Here is a 19,733-nt window from a genome sequence, read left to right on the forward strand (position 1 = left end):
TCTCTAAAATTCATACACACACGGTACTGGCTGGCATCATGGAAAAATCTCAGATACACAATGTAGTAAATGTGCCAGACTTTTCTCAGCCTTGCTAGGGGCTTGTTTGTTTTTTTTTGGATTTTGTTTGTTTGTTTTAATGGTCTCAGTAGTGGTCTGGGTGGTAGAAATACTAGGCAAAGATCTGAACTGTGCTGTGGATTTCCTTTCGATGTTGGAGTAATTTTTGGTTTCCTCTGTATAATGAAATGGGAGTGTCAGTTAATAGGTTTTCCTACAGAACATTGAAGTCTGCCTTTTTTTTTTTTTTAAGTAGTTTGTAGGTGAAAAGTAATCACTGTCATTGTCCTTAACATAAAAATGATAAGAATAAGCAAATATATTAACGGGGATTTCTTAAAAACTGTTTGCTTGATACTTGTTCTTACTGAGTTCTTTTTTTTGTGTAGTGGTCAGTATGTGCATATGTTGTGGTAGGGCTGGTCTGCTCCTGTATTTGTAAAAAATTAAATCATCGACTTGGCATAAACTTGGCCACTGATCTGAGGTGATAGACATGAGAATGCCACTTGGAATAAGTGATAAAACCATCTACTGTTTGCTTTCTGAATCTTTTACGAAATATGGATAATTTATAAAGTTTTTTAAGATTTAAAGAAAACCTTGCATGCTATTGTTTAATTAAAGTATCAGGCATACTCTTTTGTTGTACAAATACTGTTTGTTGCTGTTTTGCTCTTTGGACAACTTAGAGTTACTTTGCAAAATGTGAGCTTAACTAGTACACACTTGAATTCATTTCACTGCTTCTCACTTTCTTTTCCCCTCAGGAGTCAGCTTGATACCAGGACTAGATGTATATGAGATAAGTGTCTTCCCAAAATAAATCTGACCCAGTTTGTTGGAAGCTTTTACTTAAAGGTGTTTTTGACTGGAGACTTAAAAGCCATGAATATCAAAGTCATCATATCAATTGATGTGATATTCTTGAATGCAGAATAAAACAAAATAACTACTAAAAGCTAAACAAGCCAACAGCTATGACCTTTACAACAAATGCAGTATTTTGTAGCTGTAACATGTACCTCTTTTCCCAAATACCTCAAGGCCGTTTATAAACAGCTGAAGAAATTCTTGCCCTTCTGAGGGAGAATAGTGAAGATTCCTGCCTGGCAGGTGTGGGAGAAAACACAAAGGGGAGACTTGACTTGCCTGAATATATGAAAAAGTCCTCAGCAGATAGTTCAGTAATTTGTATTTCTTTGAAACTCATGTGTTTCTCAGTTCTGTATGTTACTATTTGTTTTTCTCTTTTATTTAAGGGCATAATGTAATAATCTCTATTTTAATTAACTTTTTATCATCTCTCAGTATTCTTACGAAGAAAGGGGCAGTATTATTCTGTGGTTGTTGTGTTGCTACTTATGTCTATGTAAAACTAAATGATACTTTTATGTACTTTAATACATTATTTCTTAATCTGTATTTAAGAAAAAATTGAACAGGTAGTCTGGAGGGTTTCTAGTTTTAACTTGTTACAGAAATCATAATTTAGTCAGGGGTTTTCTTCTAATTGATAGTTTTTATTTTTTCATATAGTATTAAATTGTAATTATTTCTTCTGTCATCAAAGCAAACACAGTGTCCTAACCATCGTGTTAAGTGGTCACTACAGGATAGTTCTCCAAATGAAATTCCTACTCCAAAGCATTATGTGTTTACAACGTATATACTTTCCCAGATTATGTCTTAAAGAAAATTCTCAGCTAAAATGAGAGAATGTTCTTATAGTGAGTTTTTCAGATTAAAAAGATTATAGTTGTGGCCATAAAGTATAAAAATAGAAATAATAAATCCAAGTCAATTCTACAAATAGCCAGTTGAGTAATATGTTTCATGTAGTGGAGGATTACTGTGGCTGTGCATGTCATGGGAGAGAAGGGGTGGGGAGGAGTTATCCGCTTGCCAACTATCTCATGCTTTCAGTCATTTGACATTTTTACTGCAGCTCATTTATTGTATTTTATGGCCATCTCTAAGTCAGTGTGGAGGTTTTTGTGTAGAACATGGCAAACTTTCTATCCAGCATCAACATTGCATTTAGATCTTATCAGAAGGTCCATTCAAGCGTACTATAGTAGCAGAATAACTGACCCTTTACTGCAGTTTAATCTTGCTTTTAGGTCTATGATTTACAGTTAGCAAAAAGCCTCTTTGATATTTGCTGTTTGACTGAAAATATGAAAGAAAGCAAATTAGTGTAAGCTATTCCAGACTATTTGACTTGCTGAGGGGGGTGGCTTGAGAAGGGACGCCTGTGGCACCGGAGCGGAGCCAGGGGAGATCAGCATCCAGGAGCCTCACCTCAGAGTGACAAGAGCCACTGAGGAGGGAGCCTCAAGTCCTCGACAGGACTTGCAAAGAGCTCAGCTACCGCGAGGAGGTGACTCACCGGGGGCGGAGACGGGAGGAGTGGCACCAGCTGTGAGTGCTTAAAAACCTGCCCAGGGAGCGCGGAAACCAGGAGCGGGGCGAACAGAGCAGGCAAATAGAGTGGGTTGAGGCAGTTTGCGCGGCAGTTCGTGCGGGCAGGCGAGCGGGATGGTGAGCACTCACCGTACGACCAGGGTCTGGTCTGGGAGCTCTGCCCCGGCTGCCCCGGTGGTGGCCAGCGTAGGCACCCAGACAGAGCCAGTAAGAGGAGAGGCTGCAGTGCAGAGCTTGGAGTGTAGAGAGTGCCTGCACTGGTCTGGTGAAGGAAAGGTGCAGAATGGGCAGGGCTGCGCTCGCTGCTCCCTGATGGAGATCCTCCTCCAGCAGGTGGCTGAGCTATGGGATGCTGTCAGTAAGCTGCAAGATGTCAGGGAAGCTGAGAGGAAGCAGGACTGCTTGCTCCAGGACCAAACAGGACAGGGACCTCAAGATTCCCCTCTAACTCATGGAGGAAAGAAGGAGGCTGTTGATCAGGGAAGCTGGGAATTAGTAACAAAAAAAAAAACCAAAAAAAAAACCAACAAAAGGAGGAAGAGAGCAATTAAAAGCAAGGGGCTTCCTCCTAAATCTGCTGTACCCACCCAGAACCACTTTGCTGTCCTGCAGGGGGCTGATGAGGAAATGCACTTGCATCAGAAACAGTCAGCTGGTGCACTGGTACAGAAGATCTCTACTGGCGCGGAAGAAGCGGTGGGTTGTAGTAGTGGGGGACTCTGCCTTGAAAGGCACAGAAGTGCTCATCTGTCAGCCTGACCCAGTCGCAAGGGAGGTGTGTTGCCTACCTGGGGCACGGATCAGGGATGTTGCAGAGAGGCTGCCTGCTCTAGTAAGTCCCACGGACTATTACCCGCTTCTAGTGATACATGTGGGTGCTAGGGATATAGATAGTAGTAGCCTGAGGAGTATAAAGAAGGACTACAGAGTTCTGGGAGAGGTGGTCAGGGGTTCTGGAGCTCAGATAGTCTTTTTGACAATTCTCCAAGACACAGGGGAGGACCTTCCAAAGTCAAAGAGGATTGGACAGGTTAATAAATGGTTAAAAGGGTGGTGTCATAGTCAAGGGTTTGGGTGTCTTGGACATCAGGCCCACATTTGTAGGCCAGGCCTACTGGGGGCTGGTGGAACTGCTCTGATAAAGAAAGGGAAGAGTGGCTTTGCTGGGAGGCTTGCTAGACTTGTCAAGGATGCTTAAACTAGTTGTGTTGGGGGAGGGGAGCATCATTCCATCCCAACACACCCAGTCAGTTGCCAGCACCTATAATAAATACTCTGAGCAATGTAGTAATATTCTAGCCGCTCCAGCCACTGAGCTGGCTTCATTTGGGGCTCGGATCAGATGCCTCTATACAAATGCCTGTAGCATGGGGAATAAACAAGAGGAATTAGAGATGTGGGCACATCTACGGGGCTATGATATAATAGGCATCACAGAAACATGGTGGGATGGCTCTTTTGACTGGAGTGTTGGAATGGAAGGTTACAGGCTCTTTAGAAAAGACAGGCCGGGTAGGAGGGGAGAGGGAGTTGCCCTTTATGTTAGGGATAGGCTGAAGAGTATGAAACTCTGTCTGGGGACAGGTGATCAGTTAACAGAAAGTTTGTGGGTCAGGGTTAAGGGGAAATCGGTGACGGGACACATTACTGTGGGGATATGTTACAGACTGCCTGATCAAGAGGAACCTGTGGATGAAGAACTCTACAGACAAATAGGAAAAGCCTCACACTCACAGGCCCTTGTTCTCATGGGGGACTTCAACCACCCTAACATCTGCTGGGGCAACGGTACGGCCCGGCACAAGCAATCCAGGAGGTTTCTCAATTGTGTGGAAGACAGCTTCCTTCTGCAAGCAGTAGAGGATCCAACAAGGAGAGGTGCCCTGCTTGACCTCGTGCTCACCAACAGGGAGGGGCTCGTTGGAAATGTGACTCTCCAGGGAAGTCTTGGATGCAGTGATCATGAGATGGTCGAATTCGAGGTCCTCAAGACAGTGAGAAGAGCGTGCAGCAAGCTCACTGCCCTGGACTTCAAGAGAGCAGACTTTGGGCTCTTCAGGAACCTGCTTAGCAAGGTTCCATGGGATATAGCCCTAGAGGGCAAGGGGGCCCAAGACTCTTGGTTAACATTCAAGGATCACCTGCTACAAGCTCAGGAGTGTTGCATCCCGACCAGAAGGAAGTGCAGCAGGAGGGCCAGGAGACCTCCTTGGATGGATAAGGAGCTGCTGAGAAAAATTCACAGGAAAAAAGAGGTTTATAAAAGGTGGAAACAAGGACAGGTGGCCTGGGATGAACACAGGGATGTTGTCAGGGTAGTTAGGGACCAAGTTAGGAAAACTAAGGCCCAATTGGAGCTAAACTTGGCAAGGGATGTTAAAGATAATAGGAAGGGATTTTATAGGTATGTAGCGGCTAAAAAACAGACTAAGGACAATGTAGGCCCCCTCCGGAAGCTTTCGGGAGAACTGGCTACACAGGACTTGGAGAAGGCTGAGGTTCTGAATGGCTTCTTTGCCACGGTCTTCACTGGCAAAGGCTCTGACTGCAGCACCCGAGTCTTGGAAGGTGGATGCAGGGACAGTGAAAACCTAGACCTTGGGCCCTCTGTAGGAGAGGATCTGGTTCGAGACCGTCTTAAGAACCTGAATGTACACAAGTCCATGGGACCTGATGAAATCCATCCACAGGTCCTGAAGGAGCTGGCGAATGAAGTTGCAAAGCCACTGGCCATCATATTTGAAAACTCATGGCAGTCAGGTGAAGTTCCCAATGACTGGAAAAAAGGAAATATAACCCCCATTTTCAAGAAGGGGAAAATGGATGACCCGGGGAATTACAGACCAGTCAGTCTCACCTCTGTGCCTGGCAAAATCTTGGAGCAGATTCTCTTGGAAGGCATGCTAAGGCACATGACAAACAACAAGGTGCTTGGTGACAGCCAGCATGGCTTCACTAAGGGGAAATCCTGCCTGACCAATTTGTTGGCCTTCTATGACGGGGCTACAAAAGTGACGGACAGGGGTGGAGCAGTTGACGTCATCTACCTGGACCTGTGCAAAGCATTTGACACTGTCCCACATGACATCCTTGTCTCTAATTTGGACAGACATCAATTTGATAGGTGGACCACTCAGTGGGTAAAGAACTGGCTGGATGGCTGCATGCAAAGACTTGTGGTCAACGGTTCAAAGTCTTGCTGGAGATCAGTAACGAGTGGTGTCCCTGAGGGACTGGTGTTGGGACCGGTCTTGTGTAACATCTTTGTTGCTGACATGGACAATGGAATTGAGTGTGCCCTCAGGAAGTTTGCCGATGACACCAAGCTGTGTGTTTCTGTTGATATGCTAGAGGGAAGGAATGCCATCCAGAGGGACCTTGACACACTTGTGAGGTGGGATGATGCCAAACTCATGAAGTTTAACCATGACAAGTGCAAGGTTCTGCACCTGGGTGGGAGCAATCCCAGGCACAGCTACAGGTTGGGCAAAAAGGAAATTCATGGTAGTCCTGCAGAGAAGGACTTGGGGGTGTTAGTCAATGGGAAAATGAACATGAGCCAGCAGTGTGCACTCAGAGCCCAGAAAGCCAAGCGTATTCTGGGCTGCGTCAAAAGGAGCGTAACCAGCAGGTCAAAGGAGGTGATCCTGCCCCTCTACTCTGCTCTTGTGAGACCTCACTTGGAGTATTGTGTGCAGTTCTGGTGTCCTCAACATAAAAAGGACATGGAACTGTTAGAACAAGTCCAGAGGAGGGCCACGAGGATGATCAGGGGACTGGAGCACCTCCCATATGAAGACAGGCTGAGAAAGTTGGGGCTGTTCAGCCTGGAGAAGAGAAGGCTGCATGGAGACCTCATAGCAGCCTTCCAGGATCTGATGGGGGCCTACAGGAATGTTGGGGAGTGACTATTCATTAGGGACTGTAGTGACAGGACAAGGGGTAACAGGTTAAAACTTAAACAGTTGAAGATTAGATTGGATATAAGGACAAAGTTCTTTACTGTTAGGGTGGTGAGGTACTGGAATGGGTTGCCCAGGGAGGTAGTGAATGCTCCATCCCTGGCAGTGTTCAAGACCATGTTGGATGAAGCCTTGGGTGATATGGTTTAGTGTGAGTTGTCCCTGCCCATGGCAGGGGGGTTGGAACTAGATGATCTTGAGATCCTTTCCAATCCTAACTATTCTATGATTCTATGATTTTCAAATATAGTTAATTTTTAGAGACATGTTGGGTGAAAATCATAACATGTCAGAGAAGTCTGGTGTCTGTTGTAGTCAGGCTAGGTAGGTTTGTGTGTCTGCGCTTTAGGAATGTGTATTTTGAAAAATATATTGGATTTTATTTTGTCTTTAGCAGAGCAGTTAGTACTGGAGTCAGGATTGTGTACTTAATGTATGTCTAGCAAATAAGAGCTGTATAATACATGTTGATTGTACTGGTGAAAGGGTGGATTGGAGGGTAAAAGTGGCCAACAAACCCTTAAGGTGTCCTCTCAAGCCAGAAATACAGCTTGATTTTTTTTTTTTTTTTTTAGTGCAGATCAATTATACTTCTACAGGGAGATACTGAAACTTAATGGACATTTTAAAAGAATCTGGAGGTCATAAATATTGCATAGTTCTGAGTTTATTAATGAACAAATTACAGCTTCCATGGCTGTGTCTTCCCAAGTTGTTTTAGTAAGAAAGCCGATATAATTCCAATAAAACTTACCGTGCCCACCTTACAGTATTGACAGACAAAAATCTTTTGATAAATTAGTCTACAAATTAGAAAGCCAGGTAGTGCAAAACCCTACAGACATCTGTGCAATATATAACTGTGTTTTGTTGTTGTTTTTGGTTTTAGTTGCTTCAGCAGTGGATTCTTAAAGCTTTGGATGATTTGAGAATATGTTCATTTAAATTGTGTATTATATTAATATGTGAGCAGTTGAAGGCACTTTAACACCAACATTTACTGCTGACAAGCTGGAAGAATGATCTGGAATAAATTGCTTAAGAAAATGTAGAAAGTGCTATACCTCAATACAAATAATTATCCAAACAAATACGAGATGGGGTAACTGATGAGGTGGTTGGCCTGCAGAATATGATCTGTTAATGTGTTACTAATCATAAACAGAAGAGAATGTTTTACTAATATGTAAGGGAAGGCACTAAAGTTCTCCTGATCTGTATTTTCATTTTTAAGTATCCTGTATCAAAATGAGGAATCTTCTCTGCTCTGTGCTGTTGAGACCTTGACTGGAGGTGTGTATCCAGCTTTGGCACAGTTAGTCAAAAGAGAGGTAATCACTTAGAGAGTGTCCGCAGGAGATAAAAATGATTACCTGACAAGGAAGCATGAAAAGAGAAGTAAGGGAGGACTTGACATATTGCCTTGAGTACCCTTCTTCACCCTACCTCGGTTTCTGTGATCACTCTGGAAAAGTGAAGAGATATTCAGTAATTTAAAACTGATGTAGAAAGACAATAGGCTTTTTTGTGGTAGACTGTCATAATGTCTTTTAAATTAAAATCACTTAAAACAATGCTGCTTCTGGTTTTATAATTATTAAGGTTAGTCACTGTTATATGTCTATTAGTGTCCATGCCAAAGGGACCGTACCTTCAAGTTTTTTGTAATTTTTCTGTTTAATTTGTTTTTTCCCCTGATCAAAGGGTCTTAGCTTGTACTAATCTTTAGGTGTACTACTATATGACATTATTTCTGAACACTTCATTTGAATTTTTATTTATTTATTTATTCCCTCCCTGCCCAGGTCTCTGTCTTGAGAAGCTGCCAATTTCTTCTTCAGCCAGCAACCTCCATGTGGACCGTGAACAGGATATTGTTACATGCTACGAGAAGGCGGGGGATATTGCTCTTCTGTACCTTCAGGAGATAGAAAGGGTAAGCTGGGATGATTTACTTAATTGGAGAATTGTGTGGCTCATTTTTCACTGATGTCGTGTTACCGGCATTTTGGTAGCTCAGTTCAACTCAATAAAAATAAAAGACATCTGATGTTTTTTCTTAGGACTTCAATGCACAATTAATGTGACCTAATGGATGTCTGGTAGATGTCCTTCTGAATGTTCTGTCATTCTGACCTCTCAGAAAATAGTGCTAGTAGTCTAAAAAGGGACAGAGCTCCTCTGAGCTGCCATGTACATTCAAGATGCTCATTTCTGGCCTCTTCTTACCCTGTGGTAGTTCATGTATGAAAATGAGATTATGGTGTCTTTCAAATACATGTCAGAATATGTACATAGTTTGCGTACATTCACAAACATTTTCAGGTAATTCTTAAAAAGAATTCGATTGAGAATGAAGCTATGAAGATTGAAAATTGATCTTGTTGCTTATTTGGAGCCAGGAACTTAACTGCTTTTAAATCCTCTTCTATAAAACTACTTGGCAGTAACATTCTGAAATAACATTGTACTTATCAGCAAGACACTTAGGGTGTTGTTGGCGAGTCCAGAATAGTGTCTGAAAGTGTTTGCTTCAACTAATAGGCCAAATCCTATGACAAGGAAAAAATCATTGGATATGATAGCCAGATAAATGTATGATTTTAAAACACAGATGAGCTTCAGAAAAATCTTAACAGTTTTGTAAGTGGGATCAGGACAGTATTCTTGGGCTTGATGGCTGATTTTTCACTTTATCTCAATATATTACTCACTATATGCATGCAACTGTTAAAATCAGAGGTACTAGATATGTGGGAGATCTGGTCTTTATTGATGAAAGCTTATACATCTGGACTTCATAATGTTAGACAACATACAACTTACGGCTCTGCAGAATATTAGGCAAGTCATTGTTTTTTCTTTCCCTCCCATTTTCTAAGTTACAGATTATGAATTATGGAAATTTCAAGTTAGGCAGTTTATTTGTAAAGAGCATAATGCTCTGTGATTTAAAAGCTTCAGGCTTTATCTGAATTCAGAGGGATACATAGGCTATTTTATTTCCTCCTCTTATTTTCATTTATACCATTAACCTTGTCTTTGTTTCTTACTGCTTAGTGGTAAGCTTTATGTGTTATAAATGCTGCTTTTTTTTTGTAATAAAAGAGAATTTGTTTCTAGGAGTTATGTACTATTGCATTTTATTTAGACTTTGAGATATATCTGGACAAAATACAATACACTTGGGGCTTTATTGTTTGGCTTGTTAATACTATTAGAATTGAAGCAAGCTAGCAATATCAATCTGACCCTCTTAACATACCTATTGCTTATAAGATCCAGGCTTGTCCTTTGACAGTTGTTTTTGAAGGGGTTATTGGAATCAGTTAGGGACACAGGAACAAAAGGAAACTGAAAGAAAACTTTGGGGGAAGAAAAGTAAGTGACAGTGCTTTTTGAATAGATAGATATATTTATTTTGAGGGGATTTGGGCTTTTTGTTTTGTTACTGTCTTTTAGCAGCTGTTAGGCTATGTGTGGTGAAAATGATGGCAAAGGAAAGCCCATAGCTCACCATTTTGAGAGATTTTTTTAATGTTGATGTTATATAAATGAAGTTATTTCTAATTTATTTTTTTAAGCACTCTGGTGATCACTTTTAACCCTCTTAGTGCTTTCTGCAGCAGTCTTTGTTTACCTGACAGGAGTTTAAATTTTGAATACCATCACCTCTTGCTATTGATTAAGGTTACAAATATGCCATTTCATATACTTATTTTTTGTATACTATTCCTCACAAAATACTGTGAGGAATTATTGTAAAACTTTCCTTAGTAGCATCTCTGCTTGGTGAAAAATTTTCCTTTAAGAGGATAGCCAAGAGCAAAAAGATTTATATTGCTGTGGGAATCGAGGTAAGGATAGAAATATTCTACTAGCCAGCATCTACAAATGAAAAAGATTTCTCCAACATTAAATATTAGCTCTGTGTAAAAGTCCACAAAACTTGATTTTTTTTTTTCTAAATTTTTTTGTTGTCTATTTAGGTAATTAATGCCAATATACAAAACAGAAGCCCTAAGCCAGGGCCCACTACACATGAGCAAGAACTTGGTTTTTTCCTGGAAACAGGACTTCAAAGAGCACATGTTTTATATTTCAAGAATGGGTAAGATTTGATTCTCTTTTTTTTGTGTGTTTGCTTTTCTGTTTAGGGTTTTGTATTTGTGATCTAATTGGCGTCATAATTTTTAGCAATTGTGGGTTGGCCTCTTGTTAATAAAGTGGCATAATTTTAACTGAAATAGAGAGGCTGCCCATATTATTCTAATTTACATGTTGTAAAATAACTTCTCCAAAGTATTTTAAACTAAGTATTTTGTGTTTTTACTTATTAAATGTGAGAACTAAAAATACCATAAAGCTTATCTATTTGAAATTTCACTGTTAGAAAGTGATTGACAACATATTGAAACTCTTTATTTTTATAATTTTGATTTTTGTAATTTTTTTCCAAATCTCTTCAGTTGTCACTTATTTTAACATTATGCTGCAGGATAAATGTGCATGAAGATCAACAGTATGTATACAAGTATACAATTTCCTTTGTACCTGCTCTATAGATCCTTTTAGATTATGCATGGGAGATCCTTTATAGTTTAAGTAAGGCTTCCCTTAAAAGCCTAAAACTAAGCTCAGACATCACTGAAAATTAAAAAAAATACAACTCTCAGTTTTTAAGAGCTTCAAAGCTTGGCACAAGTGGGGTTTAAGTACATTTCTGACATTTGTTTTTAAAATCACATAGTTTAAAAATTTGTTTACAGGGCTTCTCATTTCACTAGGAAAGCAGAAATTGGTTGAAATATTGGAATTCTTGACAAGACTACTCTTTTGACCAAAAATATCTCTTATCCTTTCAAATACATAAACAGGAGATGAAAGGAAATGGTGCAGTGTCTGTAAAGAACTCGAGATTTTAGTGTACTGATGGCAGGGTCACAAAAGGCTATGCAAGATTTCAAACTGTTCAGCGTTTTCAGCATGGAAATGATCACTAAGCTTTTGAAATCTCATTCTTAAAGTAGAAAGTAGTGCTGCAATAACACATGATCTTGAGAGTTACATTTTAGTTCTGTTTTCATCATTTAATTGCAGGAAGAATAACATGTTCTGAAAGTTATTTTTTTTTCATTTACTAGAACTAAAAATAAAAATCCTGTTTTCATGCCTGTACAAAAGATAAATAAGACATACTTACTGAAATAATCCCAGTGGCAATCATGGTTAAGAATAAGCTAGAAATTCCACATTTTGAAGAATTTTGATTGAAGGCCAGGAATGGAAATGGTCCATTTAATCTCACATATTGAGTGTAAAAGCAATCAGCAGTAGACAGAGCAGATTAAGATTAACTGAGAAAACAAAACTCAACCACGCAAAAAAAGTCATGCACTGGGTTATTAAGAAACATTCACCCTATAGGAGTGTTTGTCCTAGACTGTATCAGTTGGTCTGGTGTGAACTTTGAAAGGTTAATTTTATTCCATATATACTTTAATCCTTCAAAATGAAGCTGTTGGTTTTCTTGTTAACTCCTACATAAGTATATAATCTTTTTTGCAGTCCATTGTAGAGTGGTCAGTTGCGGTTTACAAGCTAATTACACATTGCATGTTTAATTTTAAGTTTCTTTCTCCAGTTGTATTGTCCAGTGCTACCCTTTTTGAGGTATGAAGGGAAAGTGAGATATTAGGAAAAATAGCTTTGTGGCAGTTGTTATTCTACATATTCCTGCCATTATATCCGTTCTTTTCCTTTGTTAATTTAGAACCAATCCCAACTCCTTCAAGATTTCTTAATAGGGTCGTTGTTCCAGGCTGCAAATTATGTTGCTGCTTTTGTGGTGTTTTATTTATTTAAATTTTTCACTTGGATTCCTCAGAAATTAACAGAAGTTTAAATATGTAGCATGCTTTTTAATACATTTAAGGATGCTGTGCATGAGTTTTAAATTTGTCATCTCTCCTGATATTAGTTTTATAGAAATTAGATTCAAGATCTTTCCATTAAGTTTTGCAACATACTTCAAACTTGAATGTAATCTAAAATTGTAAAGATCTTATGAACATTTTTAAGGAGAGGAAATGTAGCTAGCTTTAATATAGACACTTTAGAAAGGGAGATACTTCTTTTAAATGAACTTTATTTTTCAATTGAAACTGTACATATAAAAAGTGCTTCAGTCCTGTGGAGGTGTCGAGGAATCACCAGAGTTTAACTCCATGTGAGTGATGGGGGAGAAGAAAAGTGTGCCTCTCTGTTGTTACAGACAGACTAAATCCACTCTTGATAGCGCAGTGCAAAAAAAAACTACCAAAAAGACTCAATAGTCTGAATGGAAGAAGTTATTTTAGTGCTCTATCAAGACTCAAATCTGAAATTAATATTTTATTGCAAAGTGCCCAGAATTTTAGTAAAGACTCAAACTCTATACCCATTTTTCACCTGGGAGAAAAGGATCATTTCACCTTGGAAATGCGTAACAAAAGTTGAGGAAACTATTCTTAAACTAGGGTTCATGTGTTTTTTAAAGAAAGTTTCTAAATATGTAACTAAATATCTTTCCATCTGATTAAGCAACTTTATTTAATTTAGCAGCTGCTTTGTTAATTTCATATTGAAGGAATTCAAAGTCCTGATGTTGTTCCAAGATTAACTATGGGCACAGGAACTTTGATGTTAGTACTTTAACATAGCTATTTTCAAATAAAATGCCCTTAAGAGACGAAGGACAGCCTTTTATGTACCCAGTAATTCTTCTTTCCTAGTATTTGCTTTCTATCCATGTTATGAAATAAGTAGGGTTTTGGTTTTGAGGTAGTAGCAGTCAGAAAGATACTAGAAGTGTATGCTCTTAAAGTAAAAGCTTTCTTATTGAAGTCTAAAATAAGGTTGCCGTCATGTGAAAACTAGACTTAGCTAGCTTTCAGAGCTTTTGTTTGTGTCTCCTCCAGTATTTCACACCCTCTCCAAGGATACTGGTCTGTCAGAGTTCAGGATCCCGACTGCAGTTTGGTCTAATCTCCATCATGGTTCACATGCTGAATCAAAATCTGACAAACCCAGACCAGATCTGTACTCCTCATGGTGCCATTAGCTGTTCTGACACAGCTGCAGTGAAGCAAAACCTTCACAGTCTGCTCCATGAAGTTGTTTCTTAGAGATGGTTTTTCCCCAGTAGAAAATTAACCCCTTAATCCCCAAATCTAAATAAAAATCCTCAACCATTTTTTCTGCATATGATTTTTATTGTCTTACAAAATGTTTGACGAGCACAACAAAAATCCCCAAGCACTTTAGTTACTCACATATAGGACTTTTCTATGCAGAAGTTGTTTCTTTTTCTTGTGTTTATTTTTCCACCATAGCACAAATAGGAATAGCATAGGAATATAGCTCTCGTGTTAGTAAGGGACAGTGGATACAAATCAATCTGTAAGTGCTTCTGTTGCATGTATATACTGGTACAGTGCTCACAGCTGGAGATTTTGGACTGATGAAATCTGTAAGAGAAGGATTTATGTAAATGTGTGGCAAATGTATGTCAAGACTGTATGACCAGCTGTCTGCTGTATTAGAATACTCATCACTCTCTGAATCTCTTGAGATCTTGTTGCATATTCTGCATCAGTCCCAAAACAGTTTGGTCACCAAGTAAATAATAGAAAATAAGGTGAAATTCAAAAAAACCTGAAATCCTACAAAGTATCACATTCTTTATATGTGAGATGTCACTGCTGTATTGGAAAATTAACAAAATTACTTCTGTTGCAGTTTTCAAAACAACTTTGTCCTAGAGTTAACTGCTTTCATGTTTGTGTGGTTAAGAAAATAAGTCAGAATACATTCAAGACAGAGACAAAAATCACTATTTTCGAATCACTAACAAAAATGAGTTTTCAAAGAATAATATCTGTCATATCAGATGATTTTGTTGTCCTTATTTAAAATACTGTTCTTACTCTTAGTTTTCATTGGAAAATCAGAATACAGTTGAATGTGAGGAGAAATTATTATTCCCTCAGATACTCAGATAAAATCATCCAGAATGATTTTTCTTTCAATACTTATTCTGTTTACTGCTCAGAATTGTGTCTTATTTTCAAGTGTTTAAAATATGATTGCATTGTTAAGTTAAAGGTAAAAATACTGGCAGTTATACATGGAAGACTAAGGTGGATATAAACACAAGGGAATCACTTTTATTCAAGATTATCACAAATAATGTTTGTAACAATTAGATATACAAAGCACACTGAAAGAGTAATGTTAGTATCTGAGTAGATGTTGAAGTTTGATAATCTTAATAATTTGCAGTTGAAATTCTGACTCTAGCTCACTTTTTTCAAGAAAATAACATGGAGATTTTTAGCCCATGTACTACAAATCTTGCTGACTGTGGTTGTTGCTCACATTTGCAAGCTTCATATTAAAGGTTTGGTTTTTATGTTGTGTTGTGATGGGCAGCAAACAAAATTGTGTTGGATCCTTAAGCTGGGGAAATAACATTTTGTGTACTTCCCCTGCTCCCCCCCCCCCCAAAATGCTTTATTTACTTCTATATTTAATGCTTTTGGTTTTATTTTCTACTCTGGCTTTGATATTGGTATGAAGAACGCTGCTTCACATGCTAGGTATAACATGGCATGGTTATGCCTGAAGTTTATTTTTTTATTTTAAATTTTCTTTGTTCCTTCCCTTGCAACTTGTAAGATATTGATTTGTAGGATCTCGCAGGTTGAAAGAGACTCTGAGGAGCCATCTGGGCCAAACCCCTGCTCAAATTGTGGCTGGCATAGAGCAGCTTGCTCAAGACCTTGGCCAGTTTTTCTGTGTGCTGCCAAAGATGGAGTTTCAAATTCTGATGAAATTGGGGCTTACATGTTTTGTGAACAATATTAATGAGATATATCACCTGAACATGAGCTGCAGGTGATTAATTAACCTACAACTAATTAAGTCTTTTGAGTTTCATTCTCTCAATACAGATTTTAGTCTAAAGTGCAGTTAGTTGTTGCTGTATGATAGTTATTTTTACAAACAGAAAGATTTTGTTCTCTGATTGTAGTGTGTGTCCATTTCTATTAAAGCTTTAGTAATAGTTTAACATGGAGGTTTTTAGTATTTGGAATTACTCATTAATACTTACATTCGTTCTTTTTTCATATTGAAATCATGTTTTTGAACTGATTCAAAATGATGGAAGCTGCCAGTGTTAACTGCAAAAATGTTCATTGATTCTATTATTAACTTCAAAAGGAGTAAACTAGTAGGTAGGAGAACTAATTGGTGCTAGATTTCTTTATGGTAGTAGTAGGAAGAGATTTACTAAGCCTTAAGGTAAATTTTCTAAGGTAATACTGCATATGTTTTGATCACAGTGGTGCTAAGGGGAACTTGGCTCTTAGAAGAGTTAGGAGACTAGTTCTGTTCAGACCTTCTAAAAAAAAAAACCCTACTAAAAAACCCTCAAAACAATAATAAAAAACCACCACCACCATCAAAACCCCCTAATACTAAAGGCCAATTCATCTTTATCTTAAATAATAATAACTTATAAGCTATTTTCGCAAAGAGTTACCAGATTACTTTGAGTGTTAAACACTTCCTTTTAAGCTGTAGGCAGTACTGTACCAATTACTTGTATCAGCATGTTTATATATTCAAAAATCAGTGAACAAAGTGCTGAGAAAAGCTGAATACTGTGCAGGTGTTTGGGGCTGTGTTTGTCTGGTTTCATTTGTTATTGACATTAATGGCATTTGAAAATTCATCAGTTCTTTCAAAGTCTCCATTACTCATATTATTTCCTTGTCATTGTCCAAGCAATTCAAAAAGTTATTTTTAATTTACTAAGATTTTAAACATTATTAGACTGACCATGCTTGAGTATTCACTGCTGTGAATACCTTGGAGACATAATACATATTACAGAAATGCTAGCCACAGGCTGAAGCTTGAAAGGCAGGCAAGCTCTCCTGTATGTTTTCAGATGTATACTGGAAAATTCGCCTTCCCTCCTCGTGTCCTTTCCTTTTCAAATATATAACTGTCAGGATAAAGTGTTATACAGCCAGTTTACTGAAGAGTGCTTGTAATGTTGTTGTGCTGGGGTTTTGGTTTTGTTTTGTGTTTTGTGTGTTGTTTTTGGTTTGGTTTGTGTTTTTTTTTTAGACATGCAGGCATTTTGGTGTTTGTAGTGAAAAAGTTTTGTTTGGGTTTATAATGAAATAGTTTTGTTTGTGTTCCATACACCTCTTAAATCTGACCTCTTTTGCCTCTCACATTCTTCCAATGCTGGCCCACTTTCCTGAAAGACCTTTCTTAATTCCCATTTGATAGGTTGTATTTTAAGCATGACAAGGTAAAAGCAATACTTCCTTCTCTAGGTGTATGGTGCCTTGTTAATTTTATTTCGGTCCTGTGTGTAAACATAGTATGTATGTATAAATAATTTGATAAAGTTTCAGTGCCTTTCTGTTTACCAAATCCCCACCTTACTGAGAATGGGTATTTTAAAATAGTTTCTTTGGAAACAAGTAGCTCCTCAGAGATTATGTGCAAACAGATGCATGTCTGTCTGGTCAGCAGCTCAGCAGTGAAGTAACCTCATTTACTTCACTGTGATATTTTTTATAAGACTATTGGCAGGGTGTTTTATAGAGGTGTTCCTATGTTCTCCTTCCTGGAAGAAGTGTTGCTGTAAGCCTCATGCTTAGGAATGCTGCATGCCTTCCTACCTGCAATGAATGAACAGAGAAGGAGTATAAAGAGAGGTGATTACTTACAAATATTCTGCTTGTATGTTTAGCACAGGATTTTCTTTCCAGAAAGTGTTGTCCCTGTTTGTAGGTAATTTGTGGCATTTTGTGTGTTGTATATAGTATGAATTTGGAGAGTTCTGTCTCTCCCTGCCTTTCCCCAAGTTCATGTATTCAATTACAGTAAACACTGGTTCATACTAAATTTGAAGAGTATAAAAATAAAAGACAGCTCAGTAAGTATGTTCATGCAAAAGAGGAAAGGAAATCTTGTCCTGCAGTCTGCTTTTGTTTACTGTAACAGCCTGATAGCAAATACAAGAGTTGGCAATAAAAGGACAAAACTCTTATTAAGTACACTGATGAATAAATGGCACATAAACCACTTAGAGTGGTGGAAGACTGTGTGTTCTTTCAGTTTTGACATCTCTAGCTAACCAGAAGCAGTAGCTTCAAAATAAAACACCTCCAGGGGTTACCAAGAGATTTAGGAAATCAAAAGGTTAGATAACTTTTTAAGTTGTTTTGCTTTTCTTTTCTTTTTTTTTTCTTCATCTCCTGATTATTTTTCACTGTCACTTTTCGCTCTTATAGTACTGTTCTCACATGGCAGTCCAGTGTATTATTCTTTGGCTTTCAAGTTGGACAAGCATATCCAAGATACAGTATCTTCTTTGGTGTCAACACTGGGAGGGCTCACCTACACACAGTGCTCAGGGTTTGGCCTTGTTTGTTGTTTCTCAGTACTGTCTTACGTACCTGGTGTGTTGCTTTAGATTAGCTCTTTGGGTTCTACCAATGTTACACTTTTGTTGATGCATCCTTGCTCTTTTGTTGATGCTTAAAATCTTGCATCTTATCAGAGTATACTCCCTCTATGATTTCTGCTCCTGATTTCTGACCTTTGAATCTTTGAGACAGGTAGTGAAACCGTGCTCATGGTCACTGCTGAAGTTCTCCATGATTTGATATTAAACTGAGTGGCTGCCTTTGTCTTCTGGTGGTATTCTAAACAAAATCAGTGTTGGTGCTGCACATTCTTCCTTAGAGATCTGTAGGAGTTTTTATATTAAAAAAAATACAAGTAAAATAACTCCTTGAAGTTTATGACAGTACAAATTGACTTATGTGTAATACAGTATTAAGTATTTACCAGAATAAATTCTATTTACTTTATTTCCTTGGTTAACTTATTTCCTTAGTAAAACTCTCTGACATGTTTAGCACATTTTTTTTGTGAGTTCAAGAATGAGCTTTTTTTTGTTTATGATTTCCTTTGACACCATCTTAATCTACCCCCATTTCTTCTTTTGACTAAATCTCTGCTTGAAAGAAGAAACTTGAAAAATTATAGGAGGTAAAGGGCAAGATTTCTAATGTACTGTTTCCAGTAACTGGAGAAAGCCTTTTGTGAATCTGGTCTTTGTGCTGTAATAGTTGAATCTGGTACTTAGTGTATATATGTGCACATATATACATGTATATAGTGTGTTGTATATATACACTTAATTGAAAGATCATCCAGGAGGAGCTGAGGTGATTGTGTCAAGAGAAGTAGTAAACAAAATGTGTAGTCTTCTGTGGAGTCATTCTTTCTCCAAAACAGCAGAAAATAAACAGCAAAGAAATTACAGCTTTCTGTTGCTTTAGTGAGCTGAACTGGTTTGATGGAAAGTTTGATAATTGCCGATGGTGCTGTGAGAAAAGAGATAGGACCATGCAAGTGGGGGTTGGAAGATGTGAAAAAGGAAGAATGATGGAAAAAGGGAGCAAACACAAAGAGAGGATAATGGGAAGAATAAGACCTTCCACTTTCAGTAGGAAACCATTGGGTAGGCTTAAATGTTAGTGGAACTACATTCTAGGCAGTAAGTGTTCCCATTTTGAATGCATGAATGCAACAATTGCTGCTTGATTGGGCTTGTGTTCATGTAATGGCACGCTGAAGATGTTTCATTTATAAGCCCAAACATCAAACAAGAACCTTCAAGCATCAAGCAAACATGATCTGTAGTGAATTTGAGATACCTGAGATTTCTTTTTCTGCGTGAGTTAAGAGTGGGTAAATTGAGAAGTTTATCATGATGCTTCTTTTTCTTTTTTTTTTAAAGTGCACTTAAAAAAAAGTAGCTTAGATTCTTGCAAGAACGGATTTTCCACATGTAATTCAGAAAGTAATACCAGTGAAAATCAATGTTTTGTAGGAATTATACAGCATTGTGAGAATTTTTGAAGTTTAAGTATGAAAGGAAGAGAGGGAAACGTGAGGCAGAACACATAACTATCTGATGTTCAGACTGGGTTGCCTTTTGGAGATAAATATCTAAACCTTACCAGGATGTTTGTTTGAGGTGACTTGGATTGCATTAGATCCATCATCTTTCTAATTGTGACTAAAATTATGCTTCCGTGCTTCCCCTCTCCTTAAACCTGAGGGAAAACAGATGCAGATGTTAGTCACATCTGAAGCATCATCAGTTGCGTCAAAGACTTAGCCTTGTCCATTTGGTCAGACCTT

The 19,733-nt window shown here is 38.2% G+C and overlaps 1 protein-coding gene across 2 annotated transcripts in view; it reads left to right on the plus strand.

Moving 5' to 3' along the window:
* The window catches only part of TTC7B (tetratricopeptide repeat domain 7B), a 139,073-nt gene that overhangs the window by 26,349 nt on the left and 92,991 nt on the right, over positions 1–19,733 (plus strand). For both annotated transcript variants that reach the window (XM_034062043.1, XM_031049398.1), the window contains exons 4-5: positions 8,255–8,385; positions 10,439–10,560. In XM_034062043.1, coding sequence (XP_033917934.1) covers positions 8,255–8,385; positions 10,439–10,560 — 253 coding nt within the window. The remainder of the gene's footprint in view (positions 1–8,254; positions 8,386–10,438; positions 10,561–19,733) is intronic.

This window comes from Melopsittacus undulatus, chromosome 4 (assembly GCF_012275295.1).
Source record: "Melopsittacus undulatus isolate bMelUnd1 chromosome 4, bMelUnd1.mat.Z, whole genome shotgun sequence".
Taxonomy (NCBI): domain Eukaryota; kingdom Metazoa; phylum Chordata; class Aves; order Psittaciformes; family Psittaculidae; genus Melopsittacus; species Melopsittacus undulatus.